The following is a 12,864-nucleotide window of genomic DNA, read 5'->3' on the forward strand; positions in this document are numbered from 1 at the left end:
AAAAGCCAGTTTTCTATAGTGTGGAGTTTTTATACCTTGCCCTTGAGGCTAGCACGCCCAGTGCTTTGTATTTAGGGGACGCTTTGTGGCTGTGTTGTGGCATATGTGTGTTTCTGGTTGGCCTGGTCGTGTCTTGAAGGTACTGAGCTTTGCCAGGGGCAAGAGGATGAAAATATGCTCTCAGTACAAAAAAAGGACATCAGTTCGTGCATCCTGGAGAGAAAATCAGTTGTGCCAGATAAAGTGAAACTCTGAGCATTCGTCATTCAGGGCTTGCTTGCACATGGTTCATCTGTCTGCATATTTTCTATAGGACTTCCTCGATAACAGGAATCGCACAGTAAATAACTTCTCCTGCATTTCCTTACTGTCGGGAGGAGATGCTCTGCACTGTGTTGAACTGTCTGCTGTGCACTCTGCTCATTGGGTTCAGTATTTTGGGTCAGAGCCCTCAAAAGCACAAGGGCTGCCTGCTCTCACTGCCTGCGGAGCCGGTGCTCACTCTGATGTCCCTGTGGCTGCTGACTTGTCTGCGCGTTAGGTTATCGCTTTGAAAGCAGATTTGAAGTTGCTCTAGCGTTGGCTTTTTGCATGCTGCCAAAATTAACATTCACAGCGTCTGGTGCTGGCTGTCGGCGGAGGCACCCTGTCCAGGGTCAGTTGAAACTGCGTGAGTTGATTCCTAAGGGCTCGGTAACGTGTTCCAGGCGGACAGCGGGACACCCCCAAGCGAGCTGCTGGCTCACAGCAGTTTTCTCTCGGTCGGTATTGCAGTCCTGGCCTTTCACTTCTCTTGCAGTACACAGGTTACAGAAGTGTTACTGAAAGATTTTGTGAGACCTAGATTTTCCAAGCTGAGTAAACCCAAGTGCTCATTTATGTTCGGGTGTGCTTGAGTGGGACACAAACGTGTAGAACAGATGCGGGTTCAAATAGTGCAGGGAGAGGCAGCAGCCAGGGGTACACAGATGAGCTGCTGCCTGTTGCACCCACAGAGCCTTTGAGGTGGTTAACGGGCTGTCATTAAAGTCCTGTCATCATTAGAGATGGCTGTCAAGAGTTTGGATTCTCTGTTTATGCCCAGGTGAGGTGAGGGGCAGCTGCTGTGTGGCTCTGTCTGAGGGGACAGCGTCAGTCCATGGAGGCCTTCCCGACGGATGGCCAAGGCTCTGTGTCTCTGCCTCCGCAGAGACCTGGGGCAGAAGGGACCTCAAACCTAATCAAGCTCACAGTACCTGAGCCTCAGACCCTCAGTCGCCAAAGAAAGAGTGGCTAATATGCCAAAGAGCATACATTTCGTGTGATAGATACTTTAATAAAACACGCTCAGGGTGGTGTTGGGCGAATTGAAGCCTGAGCAGGGTTTGGAGCAGAAATCAGACTCTCGCTACATGCAATGGCTCCGAGCTTAAAACATTATTTTTTCATTAATGTTATATTGTTATTTTTAGCATCAGCACCAATCAGCGTGTAATTGGCGGTGATCTCATGCTCGCTCCTGGGTACAGAGTGTTCCTTCCCAGTTTGGGAGCGTTCCCCTGTTATTGCTGAGTCGCGGCCTGCGCGCACGCAGAGGCCCCGCTGTCGTTAGAGCTCTGCCTGCCAGGATGGACGCTCCCGCCATGGAGCACTCGGCAGCTCGCCTCTCCACACAGCTCCTGAGGGGCAGGTACAGCTCGGACTGCTTGTGGAAATGCTTCTCTCAGGCCTGTGTTAGCTGACAGACATCCACAGCGTCACGCATGAGCTTTGAAATGCGGTGCTGCACAGCGAGGAGAGCCCTCCGAAGGTTTCTTTATAAAAGCTATAAACAGAATTGGCTCTTAAAGTGGGGGGGATACTTTGACCTGTTCCTGTGCTCCTTCACAGCAGCAGAATGGCTTTCACTGGCAGCACGAGTGGGGCATTTCTTGACCGAGCTACAAGCACGACGGCCCACCAGAAGAAAATGTCCCTGACAGGGAGCCGTGGTGCTCCCAGGCTGCTGGAGGAGCATGGCTGGGATCAGCCAGCAAGGGAGTGTTTTGCCAGGAGGGTAATGGAAACGCAGGTCAAATACCTGGGCTCTTGGGCGGCATGCCTTGTGTTCGAAGCCTGTAATGCTCAGTGATTATTATAGGGGAGCCCTCTCGAATGAGGTGGTTTTGGGTAGAGCCTATTTTAATCTGTGGCTGTACCAGGAAATTACTCCCTTACAACAACCAAAATGGTGATTTTCATAATGTTTTTTTCTGAGCATTCTGTGAGTGAGATTAGGTTTGTGCTATGACAAAAAAAAAATAGCATTGTTAGGTGTTGGCTTGAAAAATGGCTTTGATCTTTGTCTGCGGTTACGTACAGGCTGTATTAATAGGCTCTCCTAATTTGGTCCTGGTATAATTTTCCATTTTTTTTTTCAGTGAATTCAATGTGGTTTGCAAACACAGATCAATGAGAAGGTATTGAAGGTATCTAGCTAATGAAAACTAGCCAAAAGTTGGATGCCCTTTCAAACAGCAAGCCCACTGACATACGTCCCGTGGTACTGCCACAGTGCCATGGTGCAGCGCCTGGTTTCTCCATCATCCTTCTCCAGGATGGCTTTGTTCTGACTTGAGTATCTTAGACATCCATGGCACATGAAGGCTGCAATGAATCCAGCATGGTAAAATAAACATTGCAGAGCAAGTTAAGCCTATCTTAAACCCCAGATGTGCTGCTTTAGCTTGTGCCCCCAAACTTTGCAGAGGAACACAGTTTATTGTCAGCAGCTGCTGCTCTTTCAGGCTTTCAGGCTCTGAGCATTGGGCTTTGTTTCCCCGGCCCTGCAAACCACGAGCATCCTGCTGTCACGTATGGATCCTATCTTGAAACCATTACGTTGTACAGATCGTGCCTGGCGCTGGTGAAAGTTGTGAGGAAGAAATGCAGCATTACGGGAATGGGGATTTCTGGCTTGGTGGCATTTAATACCTGTGTCAGCAGGTGTGGGAGCCCTGGCCTTGTGCGAGGCTGGAATCTGACTGTGTCCAACAGTGGCATTTGTTACATGCCCTTTCATCTGTCAGTGTGTATATATATATGTTGTGTGTATATATAAATATATATATGTGTATACATGTACAGCTCCTGGTTGGCACTGCTGCTCTGCAGACTGGGCTGTATTTTTAGCCCTGGCTCCTCCTGTCTCTGCAGTGAGCTTTTGTGGTCTCCTCTGTGCCCCCAGGCAGGGAGCGGGTAAAGCCCAGCTCAGTTTTGTGTCTGCCTTTGAAGCATTTATGATACATTTGTCTTCTCAAATTCCAGCGTGTAAAGTTGGAAGAGCATTTCCCAGAGGGGAGGAAAGCACTTGAAGGGGGAGAAGAGTTTAAAGAGGTGAACCCTACGCCAGTAAATCCTCTGTTTACTTTGCTCTTTTCTCCTGAGGTTTCATCACAGCTTTTTACCACTCCTATCATGTCAGATGCTATCTGTACCAGGAATGGGCCCACACCTCATCCTTCGAGGCTTTTCCATGATACAGAGTTCTGGATGGGTCATCAGGTCGGGGCTGAAAGGCCCCTACCAGCAGATGAATTTCACGCCAGTTTCTCACGTGGGCGTTAGAAGGCTTATCACTAAAAACAACCAACCAACGGTGGAAGTTTGGTCTCCTCTCCTTTCTCCTTTATCAACATGCCACTTGCCTTACAGATTAGGATTTTTATTTATGTTTTTTAGCTTTGAGAGGAAAATCATTTAGCAAGAGTCAGGCTGAGAGAGGGAGAGTTGCCAAGATGGATGGAAATATCCTATCACAGCATCGGCTTTAGAGACATTGGAAAGAGGCTAATGGAGAAGACAGACTTTTTCCCATCGTTGTAGCCAGGTATTTTGGCCCTGACTTGCTGCATGCTAGAATGTTCCAGTTACAGATGGAAGGTGCTTTAAACTGGATTATCACGGAAAACTACCCATAAGGGCACTTCCATTAGTTCCGGCCCGTGTCCCTGTAGCTCTTGCACACTGCTGTCATTGAAACCCAACACATAAAGTTCTCGTTTGCTTATTTGTATTTTCCTTCGCACGTATACAACTTGTTTAAGGACTACTTATAAAGAATAGCTCAGGCTGTGTTTGGGGCATAAAACTTTTATTAATAGAATCAATAGCACTTAGGACGCTTCTTGTATTTAAGCGTCATATAACCAAGGAAAAAAAAAAAAAAGGAGCCAGGCAAGAGCCTGCTGTTTACTTTCACACTTTTGTGCACCCCATTAGCTGTTACCATCAGGATGCTATCTACATGGCTGTTTCATAAGTATGAAATAAATGTTATTAGTTTGTAGATTCAGAGTGGGTGGCCTTGAGCGTGCTGATGGCTGGAAAGGAGGAGCAGCAAGCTGTACCCAGCCCCACAACACGAGAGCTGGTCAGGCATGGACTTCAGCCTCTCAGGGGCACTGCTCCATCACCAGGACTTGGCCAGCTGATCCTGCAGCCTCATGTGGGTATCAGGGTGACCTGGTGTGGTTAGGGATCAACCAGGTAGCCACAGCCCCAGGTTCCTGCCTCACTGCAAGCTGGGTACAGCTTGCTGCCCTCAAAAAGGGATCCTATATATGTGTTAAAGAATAATCAGAGAGTTTGCTCTGGTTCTTTGCAGTCTGTGTAAGTTAGATGAGGCATATAGCTGTATGTATGTGTGTGTATACATACATAAGTGAGAAATATCTTAATCATTCAACCAATTTCCAAAATGTGAAAGACATTAGTGGTCACCCACACAAGAAGGGGATGCTCCCCGTCTCGACGTGGCTGTGCACACCAGACAGAGATACTTGCTCTCTGACGGTGGCTTAAACCCAAGACTGAACTCAAAGATAAGATCTGTTTTGGTCTGGGAACAGTAACAGCCATTTCCTGAAACGGGCGTGGGTTTGCTGGCTCCCTCCCTACCGCAGTGCAGCCATGTCCAGAGCTGCTGCCAGCATCTCTGTGCCTGCTGGCAATTTGCTTGAGCTGTGCCCACGGCTGGGCAGCAGTACAGGGCATCTTGTGTTTAAGTATTCAATGAGAAATAAAGGTGAGTTCCAGCAGCAGCTTAGTAGAAACATAACTGCAGGACAGTTGAATTTTCAGAGCTATTTCATGTATACAAATGCAAGATGTTGCTCTAAGTGCATTAAACAAAAGCAAGTCAAAATGTACTGCTGGCATCGCTAACCTGAGGTTTCCAAGTTGGCTGAACAACAAAGGAACATGACAGCTATCCAACATCTGAAGCGTCAGCCCATTACTCAGCGGCACCTTGGTAGAGATGTTTTAACGATGTTAATAAACTTCACATTTGTCTTGCTCTATTTGCAGTTTGCTGCTGGGTTCAGGGGTCATTCTTTGAAGATATATTGGCAATATAGGACAAATATGTTTTCTTTTTGTTTGATCATTCATGGGATCAAGTGCTGTCTTGAAACTTTTTTTGTGCATTTTTGTTTTCTCTCACTGAGATTAAAAAAAAACACACTTTCTGCTTTATAAAAAGACAGAAAAGAACTTGATTTTACATGTGCTTTTTGCCCTTAAGAATTAGAAACATACATTTTTTTTGGAAAGATGCACTTCCTCCAAAATAAAAATATTTTGTCTGTGGTGTTGTTTTTTTTTTTTTTTAAGTCTCTGCATTCCATGTGTGATAGCTAAAGCTACTTGCAAGCTGAGATATTCTTGGTGAGAGCATTACTTCAGTCACTCACAAAAACACATCTTAATGAATAAACTATTCAAACATTTCTCAGTGCTGAGCTGTGGAGGTCAAAGCGATACTGGCTCACTGGGTGACCTTGGACAAGTCATTATCTCAGCCTCCTTTGTCTGTAAAATCTGACTGTTAAATGGCTCCTCACAGAAGAGGTGGGAGAAACAATTAGGTAATGTTGGTAAAATGTTTGGGATATGAAATGTGGCTCGTAGCTGCTGAGGATGACTCCCATCAGTCGTCGGTAGCTGATGCTGTCATTTGGCAACCACTGAACTTTGGTTGTTTCGTCTATCAGGAGTGGAAAGAAAACTGGACAGAAAAAAGGTTTTTATTGATATCTATAACCCTGCCTTCAGATTTTTAGTAACAACTCCCCCTTTGTTTCATCTCGTGTTAAACGCTTTAGTAAGTGGAGATATTCGGGTCTAAAAATGTGTCCCCTGGTAGCTGAGGATGTGTTTCTGTGGTTGGAGCAGCTCAACCTCAGCCGCTGCTGCCTATCAGACAGGCTCCTGTTTTGTGTTCCTTTACACGGATAAATGCTTCTTGCTCTAGGCTTTCACATCTTTTCTAGATGAGATTGCCATGTTCTCTGTTCTCTCTAGGATCCCTGGGATAGTCCTCCTATTTCTTTTCTGTCTTATGATCTCTTTCTCCTGTTAATGTGTTTGTTCACTTTGTTGGTTGCATGCCAGCTAGGAGAGGTTTGCAAAGGTCTGGAGGGAGCCATGTGGCCAGGTCTCACCAGTGTTTGGGAGAAGTCAAATGTTTTACTGTTCTTCGTGCATTCTGAACATTAATTCAAGCCTTTTGCTGAGGACTTCTTTCATGCCTGTCTGGTCCCCAGAATATGATCAGCTCAAGCCGGCACAAAGGGTGCCAAAGGCTGCCTGTGCCTGAAGTGCTGCTGAAGGGTACGCTTTGGCCTAAGCCCTCCTCAGCCTCTGCTGCGGCTGGAGGAAGATGTGGTGCCTGCATCCCCACTGCTGTCCCACACCTCCCTTCCCTGGAGTTAGTATTTATACAGCCTTACAGTTTGCCTGCCTGGCTCCAAGTTCATCTTTAGGGCCATCTGCTCCCCCGCCACCCCAAGCAGGGGGCTCAGACTTTCTCAGCCTCGATTTTCCCTTATGAACCCTGACATGGTGTTGGTTATTTTCTGTATGGTGGGTGGTAACTGATTTAAGTTTCACGTGTGAAATACTTGCAATGCTTGGGATGCGACTGTTTTAGTAAGAGAGTATAATTTTTTCCCCATTTACAGGATGGCTATTTTTCCCACCGACCGAAGGAGAAAACACGAACGGACAGCAATAATGAAAATTCAGTTCCCAAGGACTTTGAAAACATTGATAACAGTAACTTTGCTCCCAGGACTCAGAGACAAAAACACCAGTCTGAGCTGGTGAAAAAACCCCTAAGCAAGCAAAAGGAGCATCTAAGAAAGAAACTGGAAGAGGAGAAAGTGAAGGAGAACTCATTGCTGGGAAAGAGCTCCAACGAGGTGGTGCAGCTGAGTGATCAGCCTGGGAAAAACAGCAGCAGCAACAGCGACCTGAAAGACATTCACAGGCCTCCCCGGCAGCATCACCTCACAAAAAGTGGAAACAGCTCCCCTGAGGTGCGATACGAACAGCCACCAAAGTGCGAGGTAACGGGCAAGGAGGCGATCTCAGCCATGTCCCGGGCTAAGTCGAAGCAGTGCCGGCAGGAGATCGCAGAGGTGTACTGCCAGCACAAGCACGGGAAGCTGATGCCGGAGAAGGTGACACGTTTCTGTGCGCTGGAGGGTAAGTTGGTGGGAGGTGAAGGAGAAATAAAGCAGTATCTCAGGGGAAGGATTGTATATAATTGAAATGGCTTCCTGATAACAAAAACTGACTTTATTGCAGAAATGTCTAATGTAGTTTCCTAGCCTGTGAAGCGAGGGAGAGTCTGTGGATGTTTTAAGCAGGGAGTTACACGCGTATTACAAGATCCTTGGTAGATTCTTATTGAATTTCTTTTCACTTTTCTTACGCCAGGTTTTTATTGCAGTACGTGATCTGGGTATTCAGCTGCTGCTTCTGCTTCTTTTTTGTTCTTTATCTACAAGCATAGAGAAACATAGGCGAGGTGCACAACTTGTTAAATGCACAAGAGTTGCCTGCTTTGTGGGGATCGGAGAACCATGGTGAATTTGCTGTCTTATGCTAACCAATAAATGGGAGCAATAAATAAAGGTGTTGGGGCCATATGGCCATTTTTAACGTTTCTACAGTGTAGTCCAGCTAATAACCAGAGCCACTAAGAATTTTGGTCACAAGTGATTGTAAGAAGTATAATAACCTTTTTTATTTTTTAGTATGAAAAAAATCTAATTTTGTAGCTTACTTCTGCTTTTAATGTTCTTTGATCAGCAAAAGTAATTTTCTAGATTACTGCTGTAGAAAGTCAGGTGCCACTTGGTGCCAAAGTCAGGCTTCGATTTGCTGCTTATGGTTTCTCCATGCAGCCAGGTGCAGCAGGTATCTCTGCCTGCTTTTGGTTTGTATGTGTGAGCTGACCCATTCCTACTTTTCAGGAAGAATGCTCCATGTGCTGCTGTTTATTTAGCTGTCAGCTTCCTATTTAGTAAAGTGCTTTTTTTAGAGGGTGTTTAGCTTCTTTTGTTAGGAATATTTCCTTGCATCCTCTAGCCCTCGTGGCTTACCTGTTTACTGCACCACGTTGCAGCAGTAAGTGCTATTGGGTAGATTCAACATGGTGGGGAGGGAGCAGGGGGATGGTGGTGCTCTTGGCTAAATTAGGAGGCTAAACTCCCTGTTAAGTACATGGGGAAAAAAGGAGGTGTCGTGGAGGATGTTCCCAAACGAGCATTTCTCTAGCAAGAAGCTTAAACTTTTAATTTAGATGCATATTACTGTGGTGACCACTGTCAGCACCCCATTTCCCACCCCTGTGATTATTTTGTTGTGAAGTTTTTGTGTTTTGTTTTTTTGTTGTTGTTTCTTTTTTTTTTTCTTCCCATGTCTCTTTTGGTATTTTTGTTCCTTTCTAATCATGGTAGTATTGAAAATCTTCACAGTGTGGCCCAATTGGAGATAAAGAATTAATGCAGCAGGTAGAAGACCTGGTGTTCAGTGGGAAGTAGGGAGAGAGACAGGGAAAGCAGAATAAGTCAAAGGGAAAATAAACAATCAGACATCAGTGAGAGTCTGAGCATCAGTGAGTTACCCCCAGGTGCCCCTAGGTCCCATTTGGGTACTGCTGGTGAAATCCACTGTGACAAGCCTGTCCTTGGTGTCCTTCCCTCTTGTCTAATGACAGCAGGTTCAGCTCTGGTGTGTGAGAAACCTGATGGAGCTCAGCACCTTGCAGACACTGTCCTGCACTTTGTGGGATCAAGGACAAAATGCCACCAATGCTATATGCCTTATGCAGGGTAAATGCATCACATATACACACGCAAGCGATACCCTGGAGTGAGCTGGAAGTTGTATTGTCATTACTGTGGGCACATGTTGCAGCTGCATGCAATTTTTTTTTGCACACACCTATGATTCCATCACCTATCTGGTAATCTTTCTCAGGGTGACTTTGCAGCAGGTTTAAACAACTACCATTCTTAAAATAAAATAAAAAAAAAAAAAGCTCCTCAAGAAATATTATTTGCTTCTTTTTTAAATACAGAATTAGTCTCATATGTCCTGCAAGGTAGATTTGGAACCGAGAGCAAGGAGGTCAGCTTTTACACATGAAGCATTTCAGCATGTGTGTGCATTGTATATTTGTACAAATGCTTCCTTTGTAATAAAAGACAATAAAAGGTCCTGGAAAACTGGGAGCTACATTCATGACTAGAGAGATGGGATTACTGTCCAATATGGTTTTCTTTTAAAATACATATAAATTTATTAATAGTTTATGAGTTATGGGGATATATTACATTAAAATAGTAATAGTAAAAAGACGTGGCTACAGTTTTTCAGGTTAGCAGTGCCAGAGTTTTATTTCAGTTTTTATTTTAGGCAGTGGTACTAGTTTAGAAATAATAGTTTGGGAACGTCTTTACTTAGACAGATGGATCCTTGTGGAAAATGTTGACTTTTCTTTGCCTCAAGGTTATTCTTGCTGCCCCTGCTGACAGCTGAAGTTTACTGCTTCAACAGCCAGCTCTCCTTGGCAGAAAACTGTACATCCTGTGTTACATACAGGGTTGCTTGGGAGCTTTGCTGTGGGGAAGAGATAAAGCAGCAGCATATTGCATGGGACATGAGCTGATATGCAGGAGGTGGCAATGCACAAGCAGACTGGGACATCAGAACTGTGGAGGAGATCCAGACACTTGTCTGAATGCAGGGCTAGTAAGGCAGACATGTAGGAACCCCAAAATAAAAGGTGCCCAGTGTCTACTAGTAGGCATTAGAGCACTTTGCAGGATAGGTCCCAGTTCAGCCATCAGTCTTGCCCCATTTTATGATACGACTTGGTAGGTCCATTAAATTTTGCAGCCCTGTTAAAGATCTGCAGTCCGAGCTTAAGTGTGTTGTGTCTCAGATCTTTCCTCCCCACTGCAGAATGTAAATGCTGCTGTTGTGCACCCACAGACTGGCTCCGTCCCTCGTCAGAGGTGTCTTCCAGGTATGCATCAAAGGAGTTGAACTTCATTAGCAGATGTTTGTGGAGCACTGGCCATCACGTTTTGGGAATATAAGCCACCATGTTGTCAGGATTGTAGGGGGAGGTGTGTATAGAGGTCTTGCTAATGTATGCATCAAGAAAGCTCAATGTTTTTTGTCAGCAAAAGTAAGACATCCCAGCATTCCGAGTCTTTGTACTTAGCATGCAAGTGCTATTCCTTTTGGTTTGAAAAAAGGTTTCCTGTCCGCTTTCAGCAGAGCTGTAAAGTTAAAATATTTATGCACTGGAGAAGCACGTTCATCCATTATCCCAATGTATAAATGTGTTCCCAGTGCTACAGTTTCCATTGAGATGTCATCCAGCATTTAATCCCCTCGGATCCCGTCTTACTGATCAAAACCACCAAGTCGCTAAGTGTAGCTATCAATCACAGCCACGACTCCATCCGGCTGGGCTGTCATAAACGTGAAGCGATACATTCACTTGAGTGCCTATCAATGGGAGCAGGATCTTACAAGCTCTTTTCTTTAAGTATTTTATTTCCAAAGGCAAGAGGCAACAAAAGTTGAATGTAGCCATCTTCAGCTATAAAAGAAAGGTGAAAGAAAGCCAGCGGTATCAGGTTGGCTGGCTGGCTGAAATGCAGTGTTCATTGTTTCCATAAGGACAGGGGTGGATGGGCTGCAGTCCCGCTGAGGACGTTGCAGGAGTCATCGGTGTTCTGCAGCACAACAGGGCACGGGAGCTTCAGCAGTGCCTGATGTGCTGAGCACCCCAGCAAGCGTTTGCCAACAAGCTGGTGCTGAGAACAGGGCACAAATGCTACAGAGCAGGGAGTCGGTGTCAGAGGCTTTAGGTGCTGCCTTATCCAAAGCTCAGCCCAGGGCAACAGGCAGCTTGCAAGTCACTCGTGGTGTTCGGAGTTTGTAGAAGTGTGTTTTGAGGGAAAATGCAGTTGGTGAAGGTAAGGGGGAAAAGTAGGTCCAGCACAAGGTTAGATGAGGAGAGGACAAATCCAGTACTGTGTAGATCATGGACAGGGTACAGAAAGACATCCTTCTGGGGAGTTCACTTCTTCTCAGATGTGATATGAAAATCAGCAAGGTGTTGTCCACAGGCAGATCTTTCCACTTGAAGTTCTTTCTTCTGCAGTGAAAAAAGTCCAACTTGGGGCCTGCTGGCTGGATTCAGTTCCTGGATTCTCTGTTTTTCACGCCCATGTGGATCATGGCAGCTCTGAATCCCTTGACCTGTGAGTTTTTTGGATACCCAGCGCAGCTCCTCCTTAGTCCTTGGCACTGGGTCTGTGAGTCGTCAGGCATGGTGCCAAGCAGTGTCTGCCTCAGTCCTCCTCTGGGCCAGCTTTCTCCGGGCTGCTGTATCCCCAGGGGAGGCTCTGGCCTCATCCTTATCATTAATTACCTATCTGGCTTAATGCTTGACCCAGATCTGTGGCCCTAGATAGACCAAAAATACATAATTTTTTTTAGGGGTGTTTTCTAAAATGTAGTTCTGGCAAAATAAGAGTCCTGAGGAAGCAGAGAGCCTTAAGGGATCACAATTTATTTCCCCTTGGCTCTTCTGTTCTCTTCTCTTAGTTTATTAATCAAACAGGTTTTCTGCTACCTTCATCCCTGTGGGGTAAGCCCAACTCATAAGTAAACTAGAAAAATAATTAGATACCCTGATTCCACATCATCCATGAGCACTGAAAGCTCTTTGCAGATCAGACTGCTTTCTGCTGGGCTCCTTCCTGATAACGCTGCTCTGTCACACGGAGGCAGGAGACTTCAGTTTCTCACAGGCTGCCGAGGAGAAAAATTTCCATTTCATTTTAGAAAACACAGCCTTCTTTTGCTTTTCAAACTGTGAGAAAAGGCCTCTGGAGCTCTGTTTACTGCGTAATCTGCACAGGTAATAGCAGTGTGCGTGGCTGTAATGTTTGTAGCTGAATACTTCAAAGCACTGAGCAGAAGGAGGTTGATTTGCAGGAAGAGAGAGAATAAGCCTTTCAGATGCCAAATACTTGTGGGGTGGAGCAGAGCAGTTCTTCAAGGCCCAGAAATGGGAGAGTCCTCCGTATAATTTTAAAAGGACGGGAGCTGTATCTAAGCAAATTTCCCCTGCTCCATATGCATGGGTAAGCCCACAGAAACATGGAAGTGTGTGCCTCTCTTTAGCTTTCACAACTCTGATGTGTTTTTGGACTTACTGGGTTTGATCTAACAACCATTTGGACCCCAAATTTGTATTTCTCTCCTGGTTTCAGGATTCCCAGTGACACTGGCTGCTGCTGAATTCCTGTCGCTCTAACCCGTTAGTGTGACAGAGTTACTGTGATGAGCAATACACGGTTTAAGAAGCATGTAAGAGCCACTGCACATGCAGCCCAGACAGCATTTTAATTTGCTGCACCACAGATGACTCCGGTTGCAATAAATTTACTGTGAGCAGACTAATTGCAAAATAACCCTAATTGAGTAGTTATCAGCGAACAACATCCTGTGGAACAAAACTGCTCA

At 45.5% G+C, this 12,864-nt stretch overlaps 1 protein-coding gene across 1 annotated transcript in view; it reads left to right on the plus strand.

The window, feature by feature from the left end:
* The window catches only part of XYLT1 (xylosyltransferase 1), a gene marked incomplete at both ends in the record, with an annotated part of 184,071 nt that overhangs the window by 83,403 nt on the left and 87,804 nt on the right, over positions 1-12,864 (plus strand). Inside the window, 1 exon segment of the mRNA XM_084296227.1 lies at positions 6,984-7,509. Within this exon segment, the coding sequence (XP_084152353.1) occupies positions 6,984-7,509 (526 nt within the window).

This window comes from Netta rufina (assembly GCF_964035555.1).
Source record: "Netta rufina genome assembly, chromosome: 15".
In the NCBI taxonomy this organism is placed as follows: Eukaryota; Metazoa; Chordata; class Aves; order Anseriformes; family Anatidae; genus Netta; species Netta rufina.